This window comes from Helianthus annuus, chromosome 7 (assembly GCF_002127325.2).
Source record: "Helianthus annuus cultivar XRQ/B chromosome 7, HanXRQr2.0-SUNRISE, whole genome shotgun sequence".
Classification (NCBI taxonomy): domain Eukaryota; kingdom Viridiplantae; phylum Streptophyta; class Magnoliopsida; order Asterales; family Asteraceae; genus Helianthus; species Helianthus annuus.
Window position 1 is genome coordinate 7,946,138 of NC_035439.2, and position 12,055 is coordinate 7,958,192.

General features: G+C 37.9%; 1 protein-coding gene and 2 long non-coding RNA genes across 4 annotated transcripts; all 3 read left to right on the forward strand.

Moving 5' to 3' along the window:
• The first annotated feature begins 6,800 nt into the window (after positions 1-6,800).
• Positions 6,801-7,238, forward strand: LOC118480519. Its single transcript, XR_004863085.1, has 3 exons — positions 6,801-6,825; positions 6,922-7,003; positions 7,156-7,238. It is a non-coding gene; the product is annotated as an uncharacterized LOC118480519 (long non-coding RNA).
• LOC118480518 (calcium-transporting ATPase 1, endoplasmic reticulum-type-like) lies at positions 7,228-7,875 on the forward strand. Its single transcript, XM_035975463.1, has 3 exons — positions 7,228-7,255; positions 7,350-7,599; positions 7,688-7,875. The coding sequence occupies exons 2-3, from the start codon at positions 7,396-7,398 to the stop codon at positions 7,763-7,765; spliced, it is 282 nt and encodes a 93-aa protein (XP_035831356.1). The 5' UTR covers positions 7,228-7,255; positions 7,350-7,395; the 3' UTR covers positions 7,766-7,875.
• Positions 7,876-7,978: 103 nt separating this feature from the next.
• Positions 7,979-9,935, forward strand: LOC110868373. 2 transcript variants are annotated; one of them, XR_004863086.1, is made up of 4 exons: positions 7,979-8,038; positions 8,154-8,590; positions 8,838-8,924; positions 9,027-9,935. It is a non-coding gene; the product is annotated as an uncharacterized LOC110868373 (long non-coding RNA). The 2 variants fall into 2 exon arrangements; XR_002552413.2 differs by lacking the exon at positions 9,027-9,935 and having other exon boundaries at positions 8,838-8,986.
• Positions 9,936-12,055: the final 2,120 nt, after the last annotated feature.

Genomic DNA, 12,055 nt, shown 5'->3' on the forward strand with positions numbered 1-12,055 from the left:
ATTATAGCTTCGTATCGTTAGAATTTAAGAACATGCTTGGTTTAGCCGCTAGTAAGTTAGATATTCCTTACTCGATCGAATTAGCGAATGGGAAGTTAGTAGAAGCTAACGAGGTGATTCGAGGTTGCGTAATCGAGCTGGGAGAGCATGAGTTTGCTCTCGATCTACTACCAGTCCAGTTGGGAAGCTTCGACGTGGTAGTAGGGATGGATTGGTTATCGAGTAACAAGGCAGAGATAGTTTGTCACGAGAAGATTATTCGTATCCCGACCGATGATGGTGAGACCATTGTTGTTCATGGGGAGAAGCGTGAGACGCCGTTAAGGATGATTAGCTGCCTGAAAGCAAGGAAGTGTTTGAGGAAAGGATGTGTTGCTTTTCTAGCACACATTGTGGATAAGAAGGCTGCTGAGCCAAAGATCGAAGACATCCCTGTCGTGAGGGAATACCCAGAAGTCTTTCCAGAAGACTTGCCTGGCTTGCCACCTCAAAGGCAAGTGGAGTTTCGCATCGACTTAGTTCCAGGCGCTGCGCCTGTGGCTAAGGCACCCTATAGACTTGCTCCGTCTGAAATGCAAGAACTGTCGACACAACTTCAAGAGTTGTTTGACAAGGGTTTTATCCGACCAAGCTTCTCGCCTTGGGGAGCTCCAGTTTTGTTTGTGAAGAAGAAGGACGGTAGTTTTCGTATGTGCATTGACTACAGAGAGTTGAACAAGCTGACGATCAAGAATAGGTATCCCCTGCCAAGAATCGATGATCTGTTCGACCAACTTCAAGGTTCAAGCTTCTATTCAAAGATCGATCTTCGATCTGGATACCATCAGCTACGGATACAGGAGGAGAGTATCCCGAAGACAGCCTTTAGAACTCGATATGGACACTACGAGTTTCTCGTCATGCCGTTTGGTCTGACAAACGCACCTGCAGTGTTCATGGATTTGATGAACCGAGTTTGTAAGCCATACCTGGATAAGTTCGTGATTGTATTCATCGACGACATCTTGATTTATTCGAAGACAAAGGCTGAGCACGAGCAGCATCTTAGAGCCATTCTGGAGCTGCTAAAGAAGGAACAGCTATACGCCAAATTCTCTAAGTGTGAGTTTTGGCTAAGAGAAGTGCAATTCCTTGGGCACGTGGTGAATGGAGATGGAATCCACGTGGATCCCACCAAGATCGAGGCGATCAAAGACTGGGAAACGCCAAAGACGCCAACCGAGATTCGGCAATTCTTGGGTTTGGCTGGCTATTATCGAAGGTTCATCGAGAACTTTTCAAAGATCGCTCAACCGATGACACTCCTCATGCAGAAAGATAAGGAGTTTGATTGGGGAATCAAACAGGATGAAGCGTTTCAGATATTGAAGGATAAGTTTTGCAATGCGCCAATCTTAGCTCTACCAGAAGGCACTGACGACTTCGTGGTATACTGCGACGCATCGCGTCAAGGATTGGGTTGTGTGTTGATGCAACGTCAAAAGGTTATCGCCTACGCATCACGCCAACTGAAAGTGCACGAAAAGAACTATACCACTCATGATTTGGAGCTAGGCGCAGTGGTTTTTGCCTTGAAGATCTGGAGACACTACCTTTACGGTACAAAGTGTACAATTTTCACAGATCACAAGAGCCTCCAGCATATATTCAATCAGAAGGAGTTGAATATGAGGCAAAGGCGATGGGTCGAGTTGTTGAACGATTACGACTGCGAGATCAAGTATCATCCAGGGAAGGCGAATGTGGTCGCTGATGCCCTAAGTCGTAAGGAGAGAATCAAGCCCATAAGGGTCAGGGCTATGGAGATGATAATTCAAACCGACCTTTCCTCGCGCGTTCGTGGAGCACAGAAGGAAGCTCTCAAGGAGGGAAACCTTGAGGAAGAATATCTCCGTGGGATGGAGAAGATTTTGGTGCCAAACAGGGAAGGAACGTTGTGTTTTGAGAAAAGGATTTGGGTTCCTCTGTTTGGTGGTTTAAGAGAGGTTATCTTTGAAGAAGCTCACAAGTCGCGGTACTCTATCCACCCTGGAGCGGATAAGATGTACCAAGATCTTAAAGATTATTACTGGTGGCCTAGGATGAAGGGCGATGTTGCTATTTACGTGAGCAAATGTTTAACTTGCGCCAAAGTTAAGGCGGAATACCAGAAGCCTTCGGGACTTCTGCAGCAACCAAAAATTCCCCAGTGGAAGTGGGAAGAAATCTCCATGGATTTTATTACAAAGTTGCCAAGAACGCCAAAAGGCCATGACACTATCTGGGTGATAGTGGATCGCTTAACGAAGTCAGCACACTTCTTACCTATCCGCGAGAAGGATAATACAAGCAAATTGGCTGAAATCTATATGAGAGAGATTGTTACACGCCATGGAGTACCTCTCTCGATTATTTCTGATAGAGACGGGAGGTTCGTATCGAGGATATGGCAATCCTTCCAGGAAGCTTTTGGCTCAAAGCTGAATATGAGCACTGCTTTTCACCCACAGACCGACGGTCAAAGTGAGCGGACGATTCAGACATTGGAGGACATGCTGAGAGCATGTGTGATGGATTTAGGCGGTAGCTGGGATAAGCATTTACCCCTGGTTGAATTTTCATACAACAACAGCTACCACACCAGTATTGGTGCCGCGCCATTCGAAGCGTTATATGGACGCAAGTGCAGGTCGCCGCTCTGTTGGTCTGACGCAGGTGATAGACAATTGGTAGGTCTCGATGTAGTTCAGGAAACTACAGATAAGATTGCGCAAATCCGAGATCGCATTAGTGCGGCCCGTGACCGTCAGAAGACCTACGCAGATCTGAAAAGGAAACCTCAGGAGTTTGAGGTTGGGGATATGGTTTTGTTGAAGGTATCACCCTGGAAAGGTGTGGCACGCTTTGGGAAGCGTGGGAAGTTGAATCCGCGCTACATTGGTCCTTTCAAGGTTTTGGAAAGAATTGGGACCGTAGCATACAAGTTGGATCTACCTGCCGAACTGAATAATGTACACGATACATTTCATGTATCCAATCTGAAGAGAAGTCCAACTCAAGTTAACGTTGCCATTCCTACCGACGAAATTCATATTGACGACACGCTCCACTTCGTTGAAGAACCTGTCGAGGTCACGGATTGGAAAGTTAACAAGACCCGCCGGAGCAGTGTCAAGCTCGTCAAAGTTCGCTGGAATGCTAGGCATGGTCCTGAGTTCACCTGGGAGCGTGAAGACCGAATGAAAGAGAAATACCCCCACTTATTTCCTGAGAACCCTGCTTCTACAAGCAGAATTTAAAATTTCGGGACGAAATTTATTTAACGGGGGGAGAATGTGACAACCCTCACAAAACCAGGTATCCGTATGACTTAATTAACTATTAATTGTTGCCTAATCACTGTGCTTAACTGAGATTTATGATAAACTGCTACTTGATTTTTGATACTTGTACATATCTGCATCATACTTTGATTTTCCGTCACTACACTATTTATTTACTGAACTTTAGTGACAAACATGATGCACAAAAGCACAGTAGCATTTGAACGGATAACCTATTGAACATGCTGATATAGCCAGCATCAGGCAAACACTGCCTCTAAGGGCCTGAATGAGCCAGAATTATTTTACTACACCCATAGTGTGTGTAGGGATACAAGGGTTGTTAAACTGCATCTCTAGGAATAAGATACAGAGATTGGATGTGCCTAAAACGTACTCTAAGCACGAAACACAGCACTTTTATCAACATACTAGCTTCTAGCTAATTAATAAAGTGCCAAAATATGAGGAAATATTCCTGACACTTTGCAGAATAAATTGTGTCGCTAAAAATATTATTTACAACGCTTAAAGGATTACTTAAGCACTTTAACGGATTGCTATCCGACCGAACAACCGGACAATACCCGGAACATAAAAATATTGCCAGAAATATTATTGGTATTTTTCTGAGCCAGTTAGGGAACCTGATTACCCTAACACCCGCATTATAACGCGTTAAACAACTAACGGGGTTAATCTCTAAAAGTAACCGACTTAACCAAACTAAACTCTAACTGAACGATCGAGACCCAACCGGATACCCCCCCCCCCCTAATGGGATCGGTCACTATGATGTGACACAAGAGTACACCTTTTTGATATTATATTTGGTTTCGTGGATATCTAGAGGACTTGTGAACCGATGGACGATAGCACTTGATTTTCTCTATATAAACACACACACACATTAGAGATTTTCACACACAAACCACCAACACTCCTCTCTCTTGCCCTCTCCCCTTCTCGGCCGAGAGCACCCACAAGCCATCCATCCATTTCGGTTTTTGATCTAGCCATTCCAAGCTCACACAAGTGTCGGGAATCACGTACGAGGAAGCTTGAAGCAAGCGGAAGTTGAAGGACCACGTTCATTTGCTTTTATCCACGCCATTTTCGCCAAAGATCTTCCCTAGCCCCGAGCTAGAGGTATAACATTTAAAACTCGCTCTTGATCGTATCTAAAGTGGTTAAAAGGATTTTTAACGGTTAAAAGTCGGTAACCCATCTTTTGAATCTAAAAAGTCTACTAAAACTCGAATATTGTTGGTTAAAAGCATATAACGCGTGTAAAAGTCGTAGTACTTGAATATGTTGATTGTTGAGGCCTGATCTACGTTGTGGTGGCTCTTATCATCGTTTAACCCGACTTTGTTAAGATCATGAATCTTGACATACACTTGTTTCTTTTGGTACAAGGGTTAAAAGGTGAAACTCCACCACACGAGAAGCATGAACTTGTGTAAAAGTGTTTTGACATGAAAAATAGTATTTTAAACGAGCCGATCTACGTATGTACAAGTGGTACATTCGTAGAACCAAGTGTCGAGAAAATCATGTTTTATATAAGTTGGATAACATGCTAACAAATATGATTTTTATAAACTACAAGTGTATAAACACTTGTGAAACGAAAGATCCGACAAAATAACAATTTTTATAAAAATTGTCGGGAAGTTTTAAAGAGTGATTTGTTCCAAAAACGGGGTTTTTGCAAGACTAAACTATTTTATACATAGATCCACTAAATATAAGGTGATCTACATTACGACTTTCGGAAAAATTACAAGTTCATGTGATAATGCGATTTTACATACTAGTCTACAAGTTTGATTTGTTGAAACTTGTTTAATGTGTTGGAAATTGATTGGTTGATTTAAAAGAAGTGTTGAAATGATTTTGTAAAAGAAAATGATACGCTTGAAAGCGTGGCCACCTCCAGTTACAGGGGAAACTCTGGCGAAATTTTCTAAAATCTAACACTTAGAATTATTTACAAGTGTTAGACTACTTTTGACATATTTTCAAATATATTTCGCCATGACTTTATTTACAGATATTCGGAGGTGGGGTTTTCACAAAAATAAACGTGATAAATATTTATTCGATAAATATATTTTTCACAACACTGTTTATGATTATTTTGTGAAAATGTATAAATATTATTTTTAGAGTAAAAATAATATTTACTAACCTTGTCGAACCCAAAATAATACAAACGCTTATACGACAAACATATAAGTTACAACGGTAATTACTATTACCACTTAATCGCCAAAACGTAACTTACGCCTTATCCGGAAATATTCATAAATGCGGATATTGTCAACGTATTATTTTGGAAAGTATTATGTGAAGAGAAAATATATTATTTTTGAGAAAAATAATTATATTTTGGGAATGAGAAATAAAATATATTAAGTGAGACTTAATATTATAAACACGCATGTATTAATTCCCCCATCCTTGGGAAGGAGATTTTCTACCAAGTTATACACGGAACGGTTGTGTAACCGTTTCCCGAAAAATTAAACTATAAAGCTAAGGCACGGCCATCCGTCTAATAGAATTAGCACATGTAGGTCGTTGCGCAGCAGTTGGATATTTGGATTACTTGGTATTGTGACGCACTCACTGTGAGTTCATGTCCCCCTTTTCTCTTAACTGTTTTCAGTTTTATAAACTGCGGGGGTGAAATACATGTTACTATGATTATGAATACTTGATACATGGTATGGTTAGCGTAAGGAGGGTTACTACTTAGATCATGTGAGTGGGTAGGCGCAACTTGAGGCCATTAATCCTCGTAGTAGGACCGAGGGACAGGAGCGGTAGATCTATCTGGGTGTAGCGAGCCCAGCCCCAGGTCCAGCATAACGGACCTCGGGGTGACTTAGTGCCCGACGCATAAATCCGCTAGGTTTGAGTCATCCCTACTTGCACTTCACACATATCAATGGCCTTGCAAACCATTGGTGATCTCTTTTTCCTTATTTGCTACATACCAGGTTTTTGATAAAGATAAAGGTTTGTTTACTCACTTTCGCATGAACTCGCTCAACATTATTGTTGATTTTTCAACTTACATGTATTTCAGGAAATTAACGATCTGGCGCGGTATGGCTTGTTTTCCGCTGCATTAGGCCCGAGGTCATCCAGGGTTCGAGACTTGTGACTCTTTCCTGGACAAGTCACAGTCCCTGAACCATGTTTATTTTAAGTTTGCATTTGTAATGTTTAGACAAAGTTATGGTTGTTGGGTGTTAACCCGTTAAGACAATGTTTCGATATTTTATTATCAATGGATGATCTTGCATATTTTTAACTCATATAGCTTGTTATGATTAAGCTATGGTATTAAGAAGTCACACCAAATTAACCACGCTTCCGCAAAGCCAGGGTGTGACATGTGGGTCTGACTTCATGTTGTTTGTATGGTGGAGGTGGAGTATCCATTTCTCCTCAAATTGTACAGTTGAAAAAAAGGGTGGATATTATTGTCGAAGCAGTCGGTCGTGTTAAGGTAACCCAATGGTTATCTGGTTGCATCTTCTTAGTATAACAGTGCGACGTTTATTTCTGTAAGTGATTCATTGAATTATTTGATAATGATGTGTAGGATCACATTGAGAGAGGGAATCTTGACTTATGCTCATTGAAATTCCGTATCCTTGACGAAGCTGATGAAATGTTGAGGCAAGGTATGCTTTAAGGTTTTAAAAGAATCGTTCGTTAATTGTTCATCTTTCAGTTTCATGATTTATTTGGTTTTAACTTGTATTTTGTGGATGTTGTTTATGGTTATTATTTTATAAGTTTACTTTTTATAATCTTATTTAGTTTTTTATGTAAGTCAAAGGGATATGGATGGACAAAGATAGTGTTGATAACTGACCCGTATTGGAAAATTATCCTTTTTGATCAATGTGTAGGCCGTTCAAGCGAAGCATCAGGTATGTTCAATCTTCATAATACCAAATCTTCTATTCAATTTGATTCATTATTTCTAATAGTTGTCTACTTCATTGTTGTGGTGCAATTACTTAGGCCGGATGAAGACATTAGTTCAAATAGCATAACAGGATGACAGTTGATGGAACACCGTGACCCAAAAAGTCATTTGGCTAAAAAAGGTGGACTTCTTTTTTCCACGGCTGAACCACATCACAAGCAAGAGATAGTGAGGCTGCTCAAGGATGTTGTTGAAGTGGTTGCGATGACTAGAGATGGGGTTAATGGTGCACCTGATTTAAAATTAGTAGATATAGGAATTGCAATGGGTATCGTTGGCATTGAGGTATTAACTGAACATCTACTAATATTACACATTATTCTCTCAACAACACTTTCTGATTTTCATTCCGTCTCGTGAATCTTATATTCAGGTTGCAAAGGAAGCTTCTGACATGCTTTTGTCATATGATAATTTTAGCACACTTGTGGTTGTAGTTGGAACAACATGATTTGACATGTCCCAACTTCTTTCTTACATATATTTCATCAAGCACAGTTGATTACGTCAATAGTTTTCTTGGATGGATGAGTGATTAAATAGCAAAGTCCTTTGATTGCACTTGCGATAATGCCTTCCTTCTGAAGTAATAGCTTTTTGCCAAAAGTAAATTCTCCACTAGCTTATATTAGTATGAACTTACTTGGAGTTAAGTATTTGTATATAGGCATGTTACTTTTTTATCAACAAGAGTGGACTACAAAATGTGCCAGAGGGTTCAAAGGTAAGTGACACTTCTACTTTGGAGGGGAACATGTTTAATCCACTTTCATTATTTAATTATATTTGATGACCATGTTGACTGTGCTACTTATTTAGTTTTTTCTATCGCCAATTAGAAGTGGGATTTTCACATGACATGTTTGTAGAATGGGCTACCGATGTAAGAAATCTTGTGTTTTTTACTGAAAGGGGCCAGGTACATTCTAAGTTATCTCATAACTTTTATCTTTTGTGTTTAGACTCAAGTACCTCACTTAGTGTTATCTTGCATAATAAACATATTCTCATTACTTACAATTGTATTTTTAGTTTGGTACTCGTGCAAAAATGCTTCAATTAGACCCACCTTCTAATGCCATTATAGTTAACCGATCTAAAAGGGTTCCACTGGTTCAGGAGGAGTTAGCTACATACGAAGAAGGACAAGAAACGATTAAAAAGGAAGTGGCTTTAAAATCCACTCTTGTGAAAGAATAGGAGTCGAAAGCTATGGTTGATGCTGATGTTAGCAAAACTGACCCAATGCTAATTGATGACCATACAAAAGTGGATGGTAATTCAATGTTGTTTTTTTTATTATGCTACTGAGTTTAAGTTACCATTCCCAGGTCTCTGTTTAAAGTTGTTTTATGACTAAAATGTAAAATATGAACTAGGGCTAACTACAAGAACCTGAAACTAACTTTGTACTTTTTCCTTATTTTAGCAACCTTTTGCAAAGAATTCACAAAGAGCTCATCGTTTTTTTCTTCTTTTTTATAAAATTTTTCTTTATTAACTTCATTTTTTTTGTTCTTAAGAGGAACTGCTAATGGAATTGACTTGATGAGGAAACATGACCTAATTGATGTTGTTGAAGCAAGTGTGATGTCGTGTTCACTTATAATGTACGTAAGTACCTTTTTATCTTATGATTTTCCTCAAGTAAATGATGGTGTCTTTTTTCTCCATTATTTTTTTATACACGAGTCTTTAATTATTTGATGTAGAGGGAGCTGTTGTTGCTATTGTTGACATTCTTCACATAACTCATGCTACGGTACCTACGATAAGTAAACTGTTTTCTCATTTTTAGATGGTTATCTAATATCTCTCTATAAATCTATATAGTACTATAATTATTTATAGTTATTGATAATAGGATTATAGAAATCATTTTTTATTTGGATATAGTTTTAGACCTTTGGTAGGTTATCTCACTGAGGATTATGGGTGTATGAGAAGTATTGGGGTGTCAAGAGGTGTTTGGAAGATCATGATGAGCCCAAGGGTTTACTATGGTTGTGAAGTCATTTGTGTATAATAATAAAAATGGAGAAATAATTGAGTCAACGACCCACATGGTCAATGAATAGGTGTTGTAGCAGGTGCACAACTTATTGTTGGCTTGGAGTTAACATCAATCAATAGTGTGGAAAGTCATCTATAGTCAAAGTAACAAGTTGCAGTCAACTGATAGTCAAGACCCTAGAGGAGATGAAGCTCCATAAAGTGATGGCAACCGGTGGATATGAAGTATCTGTCTTTTTTTTTAATTGCAGCAGTAGATCATCAAGAAGCTGGTGTTTTCTCAGTATTTGGATCATTTTTATATGGGTCGGTATCTAAGTAAAATCCCGCAAGTCGAAGCTAGAAAACAGCCAACATATTTCAAAGATCAGGCCATGCTGCAATATTTCATAGTCAAATTTCAAACATCTTCTTATGGATGGTCAAAATGTCGCCTACAAAAGTCAAACCTGGTTAGAGTATGCAGAAATAGTCAAAGACCCAATAAGTATCTTGGGTCAGGCCTTTTATTGGGCCGGGTAGGACGGATAATAAGATAACACTGGTTTAGGCAGGAAGGTTGTTATGGGCCTTTATTTGTTTCTAATGGACATAAAATGTTTTAAGATTTCCAGCCATAATTTCAATGCCCATTTGAGCAAACTATTGTGTACAAGTTAATTGTTTAATATTAGCATAGTATTGCAACATGAAAATCCTACCATATATAAACATCAATATATTGGTAATGTCGTAATATATTGGAATTGACATCAATATCGAACAAGTTTTATTCAAAATGAATGATAAGTTAACACATGTTGCTATCATGTGCATTTAACCTTTCTTACAATCAAGAAAAGAATATTAGTTTGTACGTCTTTCAGCCCAACCTAAATTTTCAATTGAAGGGATGATAAGTCATCTAGATCATGTGAATAAACTTCGAATGGAACTCTAGGCAAAGATACTTGCCTTAGGTGCTCATTGATGGTACATGTAAGCAGATTTTATTTTATATACATCTTAGTACCATACACAAATTAGCTTATATTTCAATTAACGCAAATTATGGCTCTTTACAACTAGAAAAACTTTAAGAAACCGAATTAAAAATTTGTTGTGGAGATAAGGGAAAGAGGATAGTTTAGAGGTTAAAAATGTTATTTATATATTTTTATTTATTGTAAATTAAATTTTCCTACCTGGATAGTTTAGAGGTTAAAAACGCAAATTATGGCTCTTTACAAATTCGGTTTGATTAATTGGTATTACATATACACATGCATTCTTTATTTATTTTTACTATAAAAGTGAGGGGTGGCGTGGAGTTTTTGAATGGTTTAGTGTTGGAAGAAAAAGTAAGTTTGTAATGGTTGAGGTTTGGAATGATGTGGCGAGTGATGTGACGGGTTTGGATTTTGGGCTTTAACCAACGTTTTGCATACTCTTAGTATGAGACTGATTATGATTAGATGTTTTTAGTATGATAACTCATATCTGAAGCACCTTATGTCAAGAGAAGATATGCTTCCAACAACTCATAAAATTTTGAATAAAAGTAGAGTTGCATTTGTTTTTAAATTTAATTGTCCAACTAATCTATATTTGAAAATTATTTTTAATTTTGAAGATGTTAACATTTAATTAATATACCTTATTAGTCACGAATTATTCATTCTTTAAAATATATATAAAATTGTGTTTAAGAAAATTTAAATATCCGATCCGCGAGTACTCGCGAGTTATAACCTAGTATAATATAAACAAAACCACTCGCATTATAAGTTGCATGTAATCCATGGTTGGCTGGGAGGAGGCATGGTGGTGGAAGACCGCCCGAGGCCCTCCCTCTCGGAGTCCCAAGGGGCCTTAGATTTTTTTTAAAATAGTTTTATGTATGTTTTTTATATATTTTTTAAGCTTTTTTATGTATCTTTTTATAATGTTGTATTTTAGAGGCTCATTTTCTCTAGTCATCTCGGACCTTTGGATTTTGAAAGATTCTCATAAACGGTCTTGGCTATAACCTATAATCATTTGTATGCGTATTACTGAAATAACGTATAACACGTGTCCCCTGCAAAACATAGAAGTATGTCATATCCTAGAACCTTCCTACGTTTATATAAAAAAGAATCTTTATACATAATCGTCACCCTCAATCTATACACATATTCAACTAAACTATTGTTGTCTTAATCACAATGATTGAGTATACATGGTCGGTCATACTCAAGTAATCAAGTACGTGGCTTCTTGGGTCCATATTATCTTTATCTTTTTTGCAAGGATCCAATTAGATATGCATGAAATACACTTAATCAACTATCCACATTTGATGGTGATTTATTTTATGGCTTACTAAATTCAACAGTTCTAGATCTTTTTTCTTAATGAAAATAGAGTTTTAGTTACCTTACAATCCACTTACAATTATTAATTACATATTTAAACTCAACATTGATCCATACAAACGCAAAGGTTTTTTTCAATATAGTAGTATTGGTAGGAAAAAAAATATACTAATTAAAATGTTGTAGTTAAACATATTTATTTTTATTTCGTATAACATATTGGAAACAACAGTGATTTAGTGACCTTCAAAATATTATGATCTTTAATTGCTTATTGGATTTTATCATCCACAACTAATGGCTCTTGGCCGTTGTCACCCCAACTAACACTTTAACGGCCGACACCCTCCAACTTAACACTTAATCTGTTCTGACACCACTCTGTTAACTGA

Excerpts from the sequence above, each read along its gene's own strand:
- LOC118480518 (XM_035975463.1), top strand. The coding sequence starts at position 7,396 with ATGGAACACCGTGACCCAAAAAGTCATTTGGCTAAAAAAGGTGGACTT. Across the intron at positions 7,600-7,687 it reads TGGGTATCGTTGGCATTGAG|GTTGCAAAGGAAGCTTCTGA; the intron begins GTATTAACTGAA and ends TCTTATATTCAG.